This window comes from Clarias gariepinus, chromosome 7, assembly GCF_024256425.1.
Source record: "Clarias gariepinus isolate MV-2021 ecotype Netherlands chromosome 7, CGAR_prim_01v2, whole genome shotgun sequence".
Classification (NCBI taxonomy): domain Eukaryota; kingdom Metazoa; phylum Chordata; class Actinopteri; order Siluriformes; family Clariidae; genus Clarias; species Clarias gariepinus.
The window spans coordinates 6,362,541-6,378,203 of NC_071106.1; the positions used below are offsets into that span (position 1 = coordinate 6,362,541).

At 40.5% G+C, this 15,663-nt stretch overlaps 1 protein-coding gene across 1 annotated transcript; it reads right to left on the reverse strand.

Moving 5' to 3' along the window:
- Window positions 1-2,650: 2,650 nt before the first annotated feature.
- LOC128528162 (extracellular calcium-sensing receptor-like) lies at window positions 2,651-15,359 on the reverse strand. Its single transcript, XM_053500918.1, has 5 exons — window positions 15,188-15,359; window positions 5,813-5,892; window positions 4,566-4,793; window positions 3,650-3,773; window positions 2,651-3,558 (listed from the first exon to the last, which is right to left on the reverse strand). Exons 1-5 carry the CDS (start codon window positions 15,357-15,359, stop codon window positions 2,651-2,653), a joined length of 1,512 nt encoding a protein of 503 aa, XP_053356893.1.
- Window positions 15,360-15,663: the final 304 nt, after the last annotated feature.

The window sequence follows — 15,663 nt, forward strand, 5'->3', positions numbered from 1 at the left end:
TACTGTAAAACTTCAACAACAAAAACAACAACAAAAAGCAAATTAAACAGCTCCTCACCTTTGAAAACAATCGCGACAGAGAGGAGTTTGTGTGTTTATTTGGCAACCTGAGAGAAGGTGGGCTCTCTCGCGTTTACAGCCCCCTTCTCTCAGGTTGCCAAACAAACACACAAACTCTCTGCCTTATACAGACACAAAAACACTCCAAGCACTAAGACCCAGCAGGGGAGACGATAGGTCTCGGCTTTACAGCTCCCCTCCTCTCAGGTTGCCAAATAAACACACAAACTCTTCTCTGTCGCGACTGTTTTCAAAGGTGAGGAGCTGTTTAATTTTTTGTTGTTGTTGTTGTTGTTTTATTTTACAGTAGTGATCCTGTTAGTATGCGCTCACGCGAGTGTGACTAGCGATGTTCCTTGCTAATTTTTTAACGGTTTTAAAAATGGTCTCTCCATTAATGTGTGTGCGCGCACGCACGCACATTACACACACACACACACACACACAGCATGTGTGTAAGTGTGTGCGCGCACATTACACACACACACAGCGTGTGTGTATTCACCCAGCAGGAGAGACGATTACCTACAATTCCCCTGCAAGAGAGAGAAAAACCGTTGGCTTACTTGTGATGACGTGAGGCTCGGTGTCAAAACAAGAAGCGCATGCGTGAAACATGACACTCGGTGCTCGTATACAAAGACAATGCTCGTTTTTTAAGTCAAAAATTATTAAAACTCATTGCTCGTCTTGCGGAACACTCGTAAACCGCGTTACTCGTAATCCGAGGTTCCACTGTACTTTTATCGGAAAGTAACACTGTAATGTAGCTCATTACTTTTTAATGACAGTAATTTTGTAATGTAATTACTTAGTTTAAAAAGTAAGGTCCCCAAACACTGGTCATAACAATATGTTATGCTGTAGTTTTATCCCAATCCACACTGCACTTCACTTATGGAAATGTTTTTAGAATTTTTTTTCTCGCAGTTTTTGTTATCTTCTGAGTATAACTGTATCAGCAGCTCCTGTGGGAGACCATAGTTCCTTATTTGGCACAAAAAGTACATCCTCTGATGGGCCTTTTTGAGGATAAACACCATGATATCTGATAAAGCTTTTAAAGCACACTCTGATGCCCAAACTGACCAGACCCTTGGGCATGGAATAAAGAATAACATTTTTTTTTTTTATTGCCTATTAGAAGGCAAATGTTTCATTTCATTACATAGTTTAAATCTATATTCGTATTCCTCTGCTTTATTCATGTTTTACTTTATGTACATTGCAATTTAGTTATAGCACAGACAGATAATTCTTTCTGAGGAGGAATGATTATGCAACATACACAGTTCATAAAAGACTTTAATACTTAGTTTTTTTTTTTTTTTATTATTATAATCATTGCTTTTGGTGGCACGGTGGTGTAGTGGTTAGCACTATTGCCTTGCACCTCCAGGGTCCAGGTTCAATTCCCGGCCAGGTTCGATCCCTGTCTGTGTGTGCATGTAGTTTGCATGTTCTCCCCATGGTGGGTTTCCTTCGGGTTCTTCGGTTCCCTCCCACAGTCAAAGGACCTGCAGATTAGGCTAATCTGTATTTGAAAACTGCCTGTAGTGTGTGTGTGTGTGTGTGTGTGTGTGTGTGTGTATTTGAGTGTGTGTTCCCTGCGATGGATTTCCATCCTGTCCAGGGTAGACCCCACCTCATGCCTCAAGTCTACTGGGATAGGCTCCAGGCCCACTGCGACCCTGAATACAGGATAAAGTGGTATAGACGATGAGTGAGTGAGTATTATTGCTTTTCTAAAATCAACATATGTTTGTCAGTACTCTGAGAGCTACAGACAGCCACAACCAAATTCCTTGTTTGTCTCAACATACTTGGCGAATAAAACATGATTCTGATTAAATCACTCCAGTACTTGTTTAATTGTCTCTGAGCAAGGTTCTTTTAACAAAATTTTGTTTAGGTTTTTTATTACTCTTTTTGGCAGAACTGGTACACCCATTTTTTTCACTAAATTTGTCAAATTTTGACAAGTAGTTTAATAGTTAGTTGTGGCATGTTTAAATATTTTATGACATATTTCGGAGAGAAAAAGCTTAGCATTAATTTTAGTAAAAAATATAATAGTTATATCTAATTATGTAGGTTAATAGTGAAAATATAAGCATTTCCACATGCACAGTGCAACAACAATTATAATTAAGCTGTTAGTGAAACTAAACAGAAAATAAGTATTATTGACAGAGACATATCCCATGAATCAAAATATAAATAAATTACTTCTGCATGTATAAGGACAATTTTCAAATGTATGCCATATTGTGAGCCATAACCAAAGCTTAACATGCAGGGTACAGATGCTTTTGTTGATGCTAGGTCTTTCTCAGAGTATTTACAATGTACAGGAATACCGTACATATGAAGTGAAACACACGCACCGTAATTATGTAATCATGCTTAAAGTTCTAACCACAAACAACATTCAAATGATATGGCAAAGTCAAACAATATGTGGAAGTTTATTTACAGCAGCTCTTATGCAAATCCAATTAAAGGCTTTCACTTAAACTAAAATAAGACATTTAAATAAGCTACATGCTTAAAATCAATAATTTCAATAGTAGTTAACTCGATATCTAAATCATTTAGCAGGTGTTTTACCCATCATTTGCTTTTTAGAGTTCTTATCAGGCTTCAGTACAATGATATAGCACTTTGGAAGAAATATGCAAAGTAATAAACCAAAGCTTGATGTTAAAATGGCAAATATTTCTACAGCTACAGTGAATTTTTCAGGAGAGCTGACATAAGCAGGAATAAAAGTAATCCAAACTGCACAAAATATGAGTATGCTAAATGTGATGAATTTAGCTTCATTGAAATTGTCAGGCAGCTTCCGGGCCAGAAAAGCCAAAATAAAACACAAAACAGCCAGGAGTCCTATATAACCAAGCACAGCCCAAAAACCTACAGCTGAACCTACATTGCATTCTAATATGATCTTTTCCTTGTAGTACTTCATATTCTTGTAGGGAAATGGAGGGGATATTATTAACCACAGGACACAAATAATGACCTGTACAAAAGTGAAGGCAAGAATACTGAATCTCTGCTGTAGAGGACCAAACCATTTCATGAAATTACTGCCTGGAAGTGTAGACCTAAAGGCCATTAACACCACTACTGTTTTACCCAGAATGCAGGAGATGCAAAGGACAAATGTGGTCCCAAATGCTGTGTGACGCAGCATACATGACCATGCAGAGGGACGACCAATAAATGTAAGTGCACAGAGGAAACAAAGAAAGAGTGAGAAGAGCAACAAGAAGCTCAGTTCAGAATTGTTGGCCCTAACAATTGGTGTGTCCTTGTGTTTAAAGAAAATTACAGCAATGCAGATGGTAAATGATGCTCCTAACAAAGAAAATGATGCAAGAATGATTCCCATTATTTCTTCAAATGACAGGAATTCCACCAGCTTTAGGACACATGCATCTTTCCTGTCATTCGACCACAGTTCAGGTGGGCACTTGATACAAGTTATAGAATCTAAATAAAGGAAATATGAATAGCAGTTTAGATATTTTAAAACCTTGTTAGTCTTAAGTATATCATAAAAGCTATTTACTTTTTATTATACCTGTTACATTACTGATTTCTCCCTCTGCACATGGTATGCAGTCAAAACAGCAGATTGGCCTTCCTTTCTGCACAGCTTTTCTTGTGCCCAGGGGACAACTTGGACTACACACTGAGACTGGCATCTGAAAACCATTTTTTATCATTTATGTGAACAGTTTGACAGCAAAATATGAGAAAATGCAATTTTTAGATTTTTATTTATTCTGCTAAACTGTTTTTGTGTGGTGCACAATGTTTCTTATTACAAAACCTTTATTTGGAATCATTTTATACTGTGTATACTTCTTTTAGAAGCTTTCAAATTTTAGGCAAACCACAACATAGAGCAGCCACATTTCATATCAAATGTTGAGATGTTTGTCACATTATCAAAACTACCTGCTAAGAAAAACAGTGGCTGATGTGAGTGAATTCAGTTTAATTCAATTTAATTTACTCTTTACTAGTACAACTGCAGTCACTCATAGGATTTATGAATACCTGTGATACATTCTTAAAAATAGGTAATTTTGTTGTGGATATAAAAATTGGCACTCTTCTTCCACCTCCTATCACTAACACTGGTTTTGCTTTATTGTGAGCCATGATTTTTGTTCAGGTACTATTTTTCAAAGAAAATTATTTGGAGAGATCTAAAAAGGTCTATTTCATTCCCTATTTATTACTATTCTGTAAACATATGGGTGTATATGCACTCAGATTTCATATGAATAGATCATGATATTTAAGAAATAATAAAATATTTTCTATCATACATATCGTTTGATACATACCTTTTTGTTTAGAAAAACTATAACTACAAAACTCAAACCTTTAAAAAATAAGTGAGTTCTTATTTTACTGTTCATATTTATTAATAATTTTCTAAAAAAGATTTCTTGTACAGATCTAAGCATATAGATTTTATAGGTTACCTGTGATTTGTTATGGGCCCAGGCTATACTGATGTTGTTAAATGAAAGCTGAGGGAGTGTTTGCAAAGAGCCATCATAGAAGCCCACTTTAACAAAGAATATTTTACCATCTTTATCTTGTTGCCAATTCAGCAGTTCATACCTTGCTGCTGGGTCTCCATTTTTATCAAAGTATACATCCTCTCCAGCTGTAGTTGTAAAGTGGAGTTTTTTCATCTCATTGACTACCTAAATAAAGCATTAAAAACTTGTCATTAATATAAGTATGAATCTTTCACCAGGCTATATTGTTGTACTTACCTGCCATGGTTTATCATCTGTTATGTTTGCACATGCAGTGTAACCCACATGTCCACTGTCACTATTTGAACAGCTATATCTATTATGCAGCGCATGAGCCACAGCATACACAGCCTTGTAAACATTATTTGAGACTCGTAATTCAGAAACATCTGTATAAAGATTTTGAACTTGACTGAGACTTTCATTGCCTTTGCACATTTCATTTGGCTTAACGTTTTCTTGTGCAGGCAGCTTACATTTAAATATTGTCTCCCACAACTCTTTGTAGAAAGATGCATCGGAAGCTGGATTAACTTTGGTCAGAAATTCCCCCAGACCTTTAATTTGGCCTTTTGGCATAGCGAAACCCATAGATCCTATTAAAAGATGTTGCCATTGAGCATTAGCTGGATTTATAGAAGATATCCAGGACTCACTTCCAACCCACTGAAACCCAGTCAAGTTCTGTAAGGCCATTTCCTTTAAAAGAACACCAAGGTCAGAATATGAAACAAATGCTACAATAATTTTGGAGGTTGAAGCTTTGATAGTTTCAACTATTTTCAAAAGTTTTTTTCTGGAGTCTCTCCAAAAAAATGATTTGGAATACTCAATACAGATTCCCTCTTCTTTGGCTGCAATGATGAATTGATTTATGCCATTGTTTCCATAGTCACTATCACTGCATAGGGCCCCTACCCATGTCCAGCCAAAATGCTTGACCAACTTAGCCAAAGCTCTGCTCTGGTAGTAATCACTGGGAGCAGTTCTGAAGAAAGATGGAAATTTTTTCCTGTCACTTAGGCATGCACATGTTGCTAAGTAACTGACCTGCAGTACATAAATTCCAGAAGTAATTTATTTTATACCTTCTTTTTCATTAATAGGAGTGTTCTTAATTTACCATGAAAATGTAAGATTGTTTTAAAATTTACAACAATGAATGTTTTATTCAGAATTCTTACCACTGATATTTTTAAAGGTCCTACAGTAGCAGAAATGGCAATAGAGGCACTAGATGATGTTTCACCTATGATTGCTTGCACTGAATCAGGTTTAAAGCAAGATATTACAGATGTATTTTGTCCATTGCCATTAACTAAGGACAAGGAGGCTCTTGTAGTTATTTCTACTGCTCCACAGGAATCATAAATTTTATATCCAAGTTTGACACCAGGAAGAATATCAGTTCTGTTGTTTATTTCCTCAATGGCAAATAACATTGTTTGTGCATTTTGGAATTCACGGAGGTTTAGACTACAAGACCAATGAAGCACAACTACACGTTTCTAGTGAACCACATAAGCACTAATACAGTAACATGTATACAAATGGCATGCTGTAAGTCAAATAATTCAAAAACATATTTCTGATCTTTTAAACGTTAAACCAAGGTTACAACTCAAATTACCAAAATTCAACAAATACACAAATTCCATTAATGGGCCCTCACCTTCCACATTTTGGGATCCAGGGCCCAGATGTAAACTCAGGTATTATCTGGTCTGATGTGACATGTAAAGGAAAGATACCACCAATCATTATATCTCCATCCTTGCTGAGGTGCGGAGGATTGTGCAGGCCTAATAAGTTGCAGGGAAGATCAGCTGTTCTCGCATGAGTGAATAAAAGGCATGCATACAGGAACATCATTTTAATGCTCTTTTAAATGCCATGAAGTTGTTCAGGCTTTTATAGAACTCTAACTCCCAAATGGGATGACAGTCTATATTCTCATCTCTCTCTCTCTCTCTCTTTATATCTATCTATCTATCTATCTATCTATATATATATATATATATATATATATATATATTATTTTTTTTTTGTTCCTGCTGCAAGATAACAGATAGCTAAACGTGATGAAGGCTGAAGAAAAAGTTATAATTTATTGTAATTTATCATAACAAAACATCATAATTTATTTCCTTTTGAAACTAAAATGCAAAACAAAAACATATACAAGTTCAGAACATTTAGCATTATTATGCCCCAAAGGGATATAACAATCTTAGTCAAGAGCACAGCAAACGTTTACCTTTTTATCCATAGACTTTTTTATTTTAACAGAGATGGAATTCAGTCACTGGAAAACAAGCTCGATGACCTCAGGGCCAGGATAAAGTTCCAGAGAGACATTCGGGACTGCAATCTCCTCTGCTTCACCAAGACATGGCTGAAACCAGCGGTGCCGGACCACGCCATCTAGCTGGCCGAGTTCTTCTCGGTTCATCGCATGGACAGAACGCTGGACTCGGGGAAGTCAAGGGGAGGCGGCGTGTGTTTAATGGTGAACAGCAGCTGGTGCAACAGCGCGAGCGTTGTTCCTCTCACACGCTCCTGCACACCAAACCTGGAACTACTGTCCATCATGTGTCGTCCTTTTTATCTACCTCGGGAGTTTACATCGGTCATAATCAGCGCCGTTTATATTCCACCACAAGCAGACACGGACACTGCCTTATGCGAGCTGCATGAGGCACTCACACAGCACCAAACACAACACCCGGACACTTTAACAGTGCCAACCTCAAACGCGCAGCGCCGAACTTTTATCAGCATATCACTTGCCCCACCAGGGGCGAAAGGACACTGGACCACTGCTTTACAACTGTCAGGGACGGCTACAAGGCACAATCTCATCCACCGTTTGGTAAATCCAACCACGCCGCCATCTTCCTCATGCCAAAATACAAACAAAGGCTGAAACAGGAAGTTCCGGTTCAGAGGGCGGTCGCGCGCTGGACGGACCATTCGGTGGCCGCGTTACAGGACGCGCTCGATGACGCAGACTGGGACATGTTCAGAAACAGCTCCGATGGTGACGTCAGCATGTTTACGGAAGCGGTTGTGGGATTCATCGGGAAACTAGCAGATGATAATGTGGAAAAAAAGACTATTAAAACGTTTCCCAACCAGAAGCCGTGGGTGGATAAAACCATCCGCGACGCTCTGAAATCTCGCACCGCTGCCTACAACACGGGACTCGCGTCGGGGGACATGGAACCGTACAAGGCTGCGTCATACAGCGTCCGGAAGGTGGTGAAAGAGGCGAAGCAGTGCTACGGGAGGAAACTAGAGTCACAACTTCAACAGAGTGACTCTAGGAGCCTGTGGCAGGGACTAAGGACAATTACGGACTATAAAGCACCAACAACCGGTATGACGAACGCGGACGTGACTCTGGCAGACGAGCTGAACACTTTCTATGCTCGCTTCAAGGCTGCAGCTAAAGACGCTAGCGATGCTAATGCTAGCGGCACTAACGGCTACAGACAGGAAGTCACTGCCAGCACCGGAAGCGTGTTCATCATCACTGAGCATGACGTGAGGAGAGCCTTCAAGAGAGTGAACACCAGGAAAGCAGCAGGACCAGACGGCATCTCGGATTCTCAGAGCCTGCGCAGACCAGCTAGCACCTGTGTTCACTGAGATATTCAACATCTCTTTATCTCAGTCGGTGATCCCTACATGCTTCAAAGAGTCCATTATTGTTCCTGTCCCAAAGAAACCACATCCTGCTTCTCTTAATGACTATCGCCCTGTAGCTCTTACCTCAGTAGTGATGAAGTGCTTTGAACGCCTGGTCAGAGACTTCATCATTTCTTCACTACCAGACACACTGGACCCACTACAGTTTGCATACCGTCCAAACCGTTCCACGGACGATGCAATCTTACATCTCCTCCATACATCTCTCACTCACCTGGACACTCGGAGGGGGAATTATGTGAAAATGCTCTTCATCGACTACAGCTCTGCATTTAATACCATAATTCCCTCCACACTCACCACCAAGCTGGAGCACCTGGGACTCAGCTCATCCATGTGTCAGTGGATCTCCAGTTTTCTGACTGGCAGACCACAGGCAGTAAGGATGGGCGGACATGTCCCATCACTTTCAGTACTGGAGCCCCCCAGGGTTGTATTCTGAGCCCCCTGCTGTACTCTTTGTACACCTATGACTGTGTGGCCACTACCAACTCCACCATCGTCATCAAGTTTGCTGATGACACTGTCATGGTGGGCCTGATCACTAACAATGATGAGACAGCCTACCTGGAGGAGGTTGGAAATCTGGAGAACTGGTGCCAGAGAAACAATCTCCTCCTGAACATCAGCAAGACAAAAGAGCTAATAGTGGACTTCAGTACAAAGCAGGTGAGGAACTACCAGACCCCCGTCATCAACAGGAGCCCAGTGGAGAGAGTGGACAGCTTCAGATACCTCGGTGTTCACATCACGCAGGACCTGGCATGGTCCTGTCACATCAACACCGTGGTAAAAAAGGCCCGGCAGCGTCTGTACCACCTCAGACGCTTGAGAGACTTTAGACTGCCCTCCAAGGTGCTCAGGAATTTCTACTTCTGCACCATAGAGAGCATCCTGCAGGGAAACATCACGACCTGGTTCGGGAACAGCACCATGCAGGACAGACGAGCTCTACAGAGGGTGGTGCGATCAGCTGAGCGCATCATCCGCACCAAGCTCCCTGACCTGCACTCAATCTACACCAAGCGGTGCTGGACCAAGGCCAGGAAGGTCGTGAAGGACCTCAGCCACCCCAACAATGGACTGTTCACTCTGTTGCGGTCTGGGAAGCGATTCCGCTCCCTGAGGGCCAACACCGAGAGACTGAGGAGGAGCTTCTTCCCGCAGGTGATAAGGTCTCTCAACCACACCACTATGCAGAATTAACACAATATTTTCACAATTTTCACAATCAATCAATCAATCTTTATACATCCATGGACACTATGGACAACTCCACGCACATCTACACTACATGTTTAAGTTTACATTCTGGACCATTGCACAAAGACACTTTAATAACCTTTGCACAAAGTCACTTTTTCTATGCATATTTGCACACCATTATATTTCTATTTGGACAGTACATATCTATTTTTAGTTCTATTTTTCCTAGTTAAATTTTATTTTATTTATTTTATTTTTTTATTTACATTTTCTATCGTATTTATTTTATTCATATTTATTACTATTATAAGATTTAATTCTCTTTTAAGGTCACTGGCGGTCGTGTAAGTATTTCACTACATTTCGTACTGTGTATGACTGTCTATGTGACAAATAAAATTTGAATTTGAATAAACAAATAAATTTACAGACAATGGCCCCTGGCATTAAATGACAAAAATGTAACCTTTTTATTCAGGTAGACATCTGCTGCATCAGTTGTAATGGGTTGTTTATGAATAATTCGTTTTTTTTGAGCAAGTCTTTACCGTGATGCAGAAGAACAAGTAGTCTCAGGGAGCGATTTGTTCATTATCTACTTGGCACATTTACCTAATGGCTTAGACCTTTAACCGCAGCAGTAATGAGCTCACCAACAAAACAAGACTTACTTCAGACACCAACATGTTAGGACTTTGGACTATTCCTTAATTAAACTAGTCCACAGGGTTAGTAACATAAGCTGGGCCCACCTATCATGCCGTGTGCCTTTTCAATGTTTCCAAAGTCACCAGTATTGAAATGACTTTAATCAGATTAATTCAATCAATTGATCATGTTTGTTAATATTTATTTTTTGTTTACTTACTATTCCCATATTATGTGGGAGACAATTTAAGATCACATTAATCTGATCATTGCATGATTATTTGCTAGTTTTGAACCTACACTACTAAAATCAAGATTACCTGATTACATGTATACATATATATAGATAGATTTTTGTGTATATTACAATATTAGTTCAATTTGGTTACTGGTTGGTAAAGTAATAATTAAATTTTTAGTTGTGCATGTTTCAGTATGCTTTGTTTTGTCATATTTCTTTTAATATGTGCAAAGTACATTTGTTCAGATTTTTTTATTGTTCTAGTTCGCAGGCAGCGCTTTTCTCGTACACCTTCTCGTCTAAGATACCTTCTGGGAGCAGGTGGCTACACCTTCTCTTACCCAAATCGTCACAATTTGCGTCTGATTCGAGCTCTGATGGGCGAGGATGATGATACAGCTGAAGATCAGTGATTTACTTTAACAATTTACCTAATATACTTCTTATATTTTCTTAACAATTTGATAAATCTGATTTATGTTGTTTATCTGTTTTTCAAAGCAGAAGTCTGGCTTTTTTGCACTTTGTCCCAATTAAAGCAGAACCGAAAGTTTATTTTTAAATTTTGGATCACTGCTTGCACTTTCTGTATTTTCCATTCCAATAAAGTTCCTTAATTTCTTGCACTCTGTGTGTACGGGTTGTTCTTGGGTCACACTTTGCATATTTTCTTAATTTACATTACCCAACCATCGTTAATCATCTTAAGCGTAATCGTAGTGAATATTATTAGTATTATTATTACAGATTACAGGTTATTATTTTTCCTGATTTTATTTTTCTTATCTTATTGCTCTATTACCTAACTCTTGCCTTCTGCCTGCATGTTTTTCTCACTTCCTCAATTTGTCATGCAGGTGTCTCTTTGAACAAGTGCTGCGAGGATTAAGGCCTCTTGAACTTAGGCCTTCTGGGTATTTGGTACCTTTCACTCAACTTCAATTATAGATCAATAATTTTTTTTCCACACAGATGAGTTAAATGACATGTGCAAAATGAGAATTGCAAATTTTAGTCTGCACTAGTCTCTTTTTGGAGTCATTGTCTCTAAGGTGGAGCCTAAAGCAGTCAGGCCTACTCACTCTTCTGGAAATTGAAGTCTAATACTTTCTTGGGTTTGCTTTTACTCCCAATTAATTTGCAGTTCCAATTTTCTGGAAGCGTTTCCCATGGTCTTAATGAAGTTCTCCCCAGTTCAACTGGAGATCTGAAGCAGTGACAACCGTTCTAGCTCAAAAGGCATTTCACTTCACAGCTCCAAGTCCTACCTGACCCCACTCTTCCTTTGACTCTGTAGGTGGATGCTTCAGATAAATATATTGCAGAGGGTGAAATCTATCTTACTCTTTACACACAATTCACCCCACCCAGTTTATCTGACTTTTTAAGGTGCTGCACAGTCAATTCAGTGACTTACCATGCCCATCTATCTTGGTCCATCAAGGTCATTTTCACCTTCGGGAATACTGTCTAAACTCCATGCTTACCAGTCTATTTTCCCCAGCAACTGACCCTGGGTTAGACTTTGTACTGATGCCATGCGTTTAAACCCTAGCACCACCACCATTGTGTCTGTTCAGTATGTCCCCTGCCTGACCAGAAAATAAATAAAAATGGAATTAGGGAAAGAACCATCATGCAACTTATTAAAACCTATAAGGATATTAAACCAGAATATTAAATCATTAACTTAATAGAAGATATGGATTAAAGAAAAAAAATGATGATTAATTGCCATGATAAGAGATCAATTAAACACTTGGTGAAGCTGCATCTTTATAAAAAAAAATATAAATAAAAAAATCTAATGCTCTAACCAGTCTAATGCTTCAATAGAAAAAGCGAAAGCCCCATGAGCACAGTGCAAAACTACTTAAAAAAAAAAAACAACAACACTTGTTTGTGAGGCTTCCATTTACTATTGAGCATATAGTATCTATTTTTTTGAAACAACAAAAAAGGTCATTTGGTCTGATGTGTCCAGATTGACCCCATGTCAGAACGAGTAGTTGGAATACAAATAACGGAAAAGATTTAAGATCAACAGAAATACATTAACAGCTGTTAAGTGTTTGCTGACAAATAACACACAGGGAGCTTGATGTCTGGTGTGGAGAGTAGACTGCAACCGATAACTGAAGAAGAGAAGCAGCACAGTAATCCTGTACCCAGGAGTCTTAGATATGGGAGATGCACAGGATTCAGAGAAACTTAACACTGATTTTCAAGCATGGAGGTACTCACATATTGTCTAGGCATCAGGGGCAAATAACTGAAGGTGCCTTTGACTCATGTTGAGTTGAAGAAAGCCTGAGGGCCAATGCATAGTAAGAAGCTCTGGGTTTGATAGCTCAAGTCAAATGGCAATGCAACCTTAAAAGTGTGGTTACACATGGATAACCAGTCCTTTTAACCTACATGAAATAGGTCTTAGGCTGCCTGGAAAGAAAAAAACCTGTTGGGAGTTAGTTGTGGGCATATTTTCTCCGAATGTCCTGTGACCAGAATGATAGTTCATAAAAAAAAAGAATGCGAAACCCAGTTAATGGTTCCTGAATTATCCGCTCCAACTGGCCATTGGCTTCTGGGTGGAAGCCTGAAAAAAGGGTGACAGAAATTGACAAAAGCCTCGAGGCAGTGACTCCACTCTTCCAAAGCCAGCTAGATTCAAAGTTGGATTTAAAAGCACAGGGATGCAGTCTATTTTCATTGGCTGCCCTCTGGGAAAGGACTGCCCCTAAGGTCTGGGGTGTCAGGCTCCATGATAAGTTGCTTGGGTCAGGGAGGATCAAGACATGAGCAGAAGTAAAAAGTGTTTTAAGTTGAAGGCAATCTCAGCTTCAGAGTTCCAACAAAAAACTGAAGGGTGTAGAAGAAACAGTGTAGGGGAGCCACAACTGAGCTGTAATTCCTGATAAACTCACCAATTGTCTATACTGCTTAATTCTATGTACAGGGTTGTGGGGCCTGAAGCCTATTCCAGGAGACTTGGGGCACAAGGAGAGGTACATCCTGGTGCCAATCTATTCCTGATGAACTTGAGATAAACTTGTAAATCCGAGAAACTGCTGCTGCTTACAGGAATGAGGTTAGGGCCAATCCTTCACAGCTGTTATACATTAAGGTCCATCTTCACACTACTGGCTGACAGTGTGAACCCCAAGATTAAGGTGGTTGTAACATGGAACAACCACTACATGGAAAGTAGTAGTAGAACGTCTCGGGTTACTTGACTGTAACCATGTTCCCTGAAAAAGCAGGAACAAGATGCTGTGTGCAAACGCTACTGGGAACACTCTTTGTTTGACCAGTTGTTGAAGCATGTGTGTCAAACACGCACATACAAGTTTGGCTTGTATAACCTCGGTCAGATGACGTGATTTAATTATTTGCACCTGGAGTTTATAAATAGGCATGAACTGGAAACAACCTCAGGTCAATTTTGTCTAAAAGGACGTCCAGTCACGCCTACAGTGCAGCATTGATGCGCAGCATCAGGTTCCTACCTTTCAATTGATGCGCAGCATCACGTTCCTACCTTTCAAAAGCTACACTCGATGCTGCACAAAAACGCTATCGGGAGCGAGAATACCAAGGCCGCTGCACTGAAAAGTGTCTGCACTTCCAGGGTTGTGTAGCGTGTGCGCACAATCATTAAAGAGGTCTAGACCTGACTCTGGAATGCTGACTCAAGGACCTGTGAGCTCGGAGTAGCATGGCCATCCAAACTATAAAATCTGACAAATGTGTGCAGAGAGGACAACCTGAAGCATCACACACTTGCTGCAAGCCCCCTAGTTAAATGGGCCCTAACTGCTAAAGAACCACACACCTCATAGGCTAGGGCAATAGCATCCCTCACCCAATGTGACATCGTTTGTCTAGTAGCAGCTGCCCCCGGTTGCGGCCTCCATAGCATATAATAAAGCTGCTCCGACCTACACCTCTGGCTAGTGCGGTGGAAGTAAATCTGCAGAGCACGTTCTGGACACAGTAAGTGAAGTCTTTCCTGCTCAGCAGTAAATGGAAAAAATGGTAAAAATGGTAAAAAAAGAGCAGTAAATGGCGGAGGACAGAAGGCATCAAGAACAATTGGATGCATGTTCGAGAATGGAACTTTTGGAAGATAATTCAGGTGAGGATGCAGAATAGCTTTGACCAGCCCAGGGACAAAGTCTAGGCAGGATGGCGAGACTGACAGAGCCTGCAAATCCCCAATTCTCTTCAGAGAAGTAATGGCCATTAGAAAAATCATCTTAAGGGTCAGAAACCCAACAAGCTAGTGGTTCGTAAGGGGTATCAACCACACCCTCAAGCACAATAGCTAAGTCCTATGTAGGAACTGTTGCTCTAGTGGGCGGCCTCAACCGTTTTGCTTCACAATTAAAGCAGGCAACTAAAGGGTGTTTTTCCACAGAGACCCCATCAATCAGAACATGGCAAGCCGAAATGGTGGCCACATACATTCTAAGAGTGCTAGGACATATGCCTGAGGACAGTTTCTCCTGCAGAAACTCCAGCACTCAAACAATCTGGCTGTGGACTGGGTCTACATTTCAAAAACCATTCCATCTGAGGGCATAAGTTCTTCTAGTAGAGGGAGCCCTAGCACTTAAAATAGTTTTTATTACATTGGCTGGAAGACCCGTATCTCTTAGTTGGCCCCCCTTAAGGGGCCAGACGTGAAGGTTCCAGAGCTCAAGCCTGGGATGAATATTGTCCCCTGTGCCTGAGACAGAAGATCCCTCCTGACCAGAATCGCCCAGGGTGAGCCGTCGGGGAGAGATATTAGATCTGATAACCACACTCTGGTCGTCCAATGGGGCACTATCAATAAGAGGCAAAACCCCTGTTGACAGACCTTTGCTAGGACTCCGGGGAGCAGAGCTATCAGAGTAAATGCGTAAAGACGCAGTCTGGGCCATGTGTGGGCCATAGTGTTCAGACCCAGGAGAGGAGGAGGAGTCAGAGAGTAGTAAAGGGGACATTGACTGACTACTTTGGGGTGGAGTTTCCATTACCCGTGTTTTACAGCTTGTCTGGACAGCAAGTCTGCTCCCACATTTATATGCCCCGGAATGTAAATCACCCTGAGGGACAGGAACTTGTCCTGTGCCCAAACCAGAATCTGCTGCGCTAACTTGTTTAAGCAGCCCGAACGCAGTCTGCCCTAACGATTTATGTAAGAGACTACCGTAGTGTTGTCCACCCGCACTAGGACATGGTAGC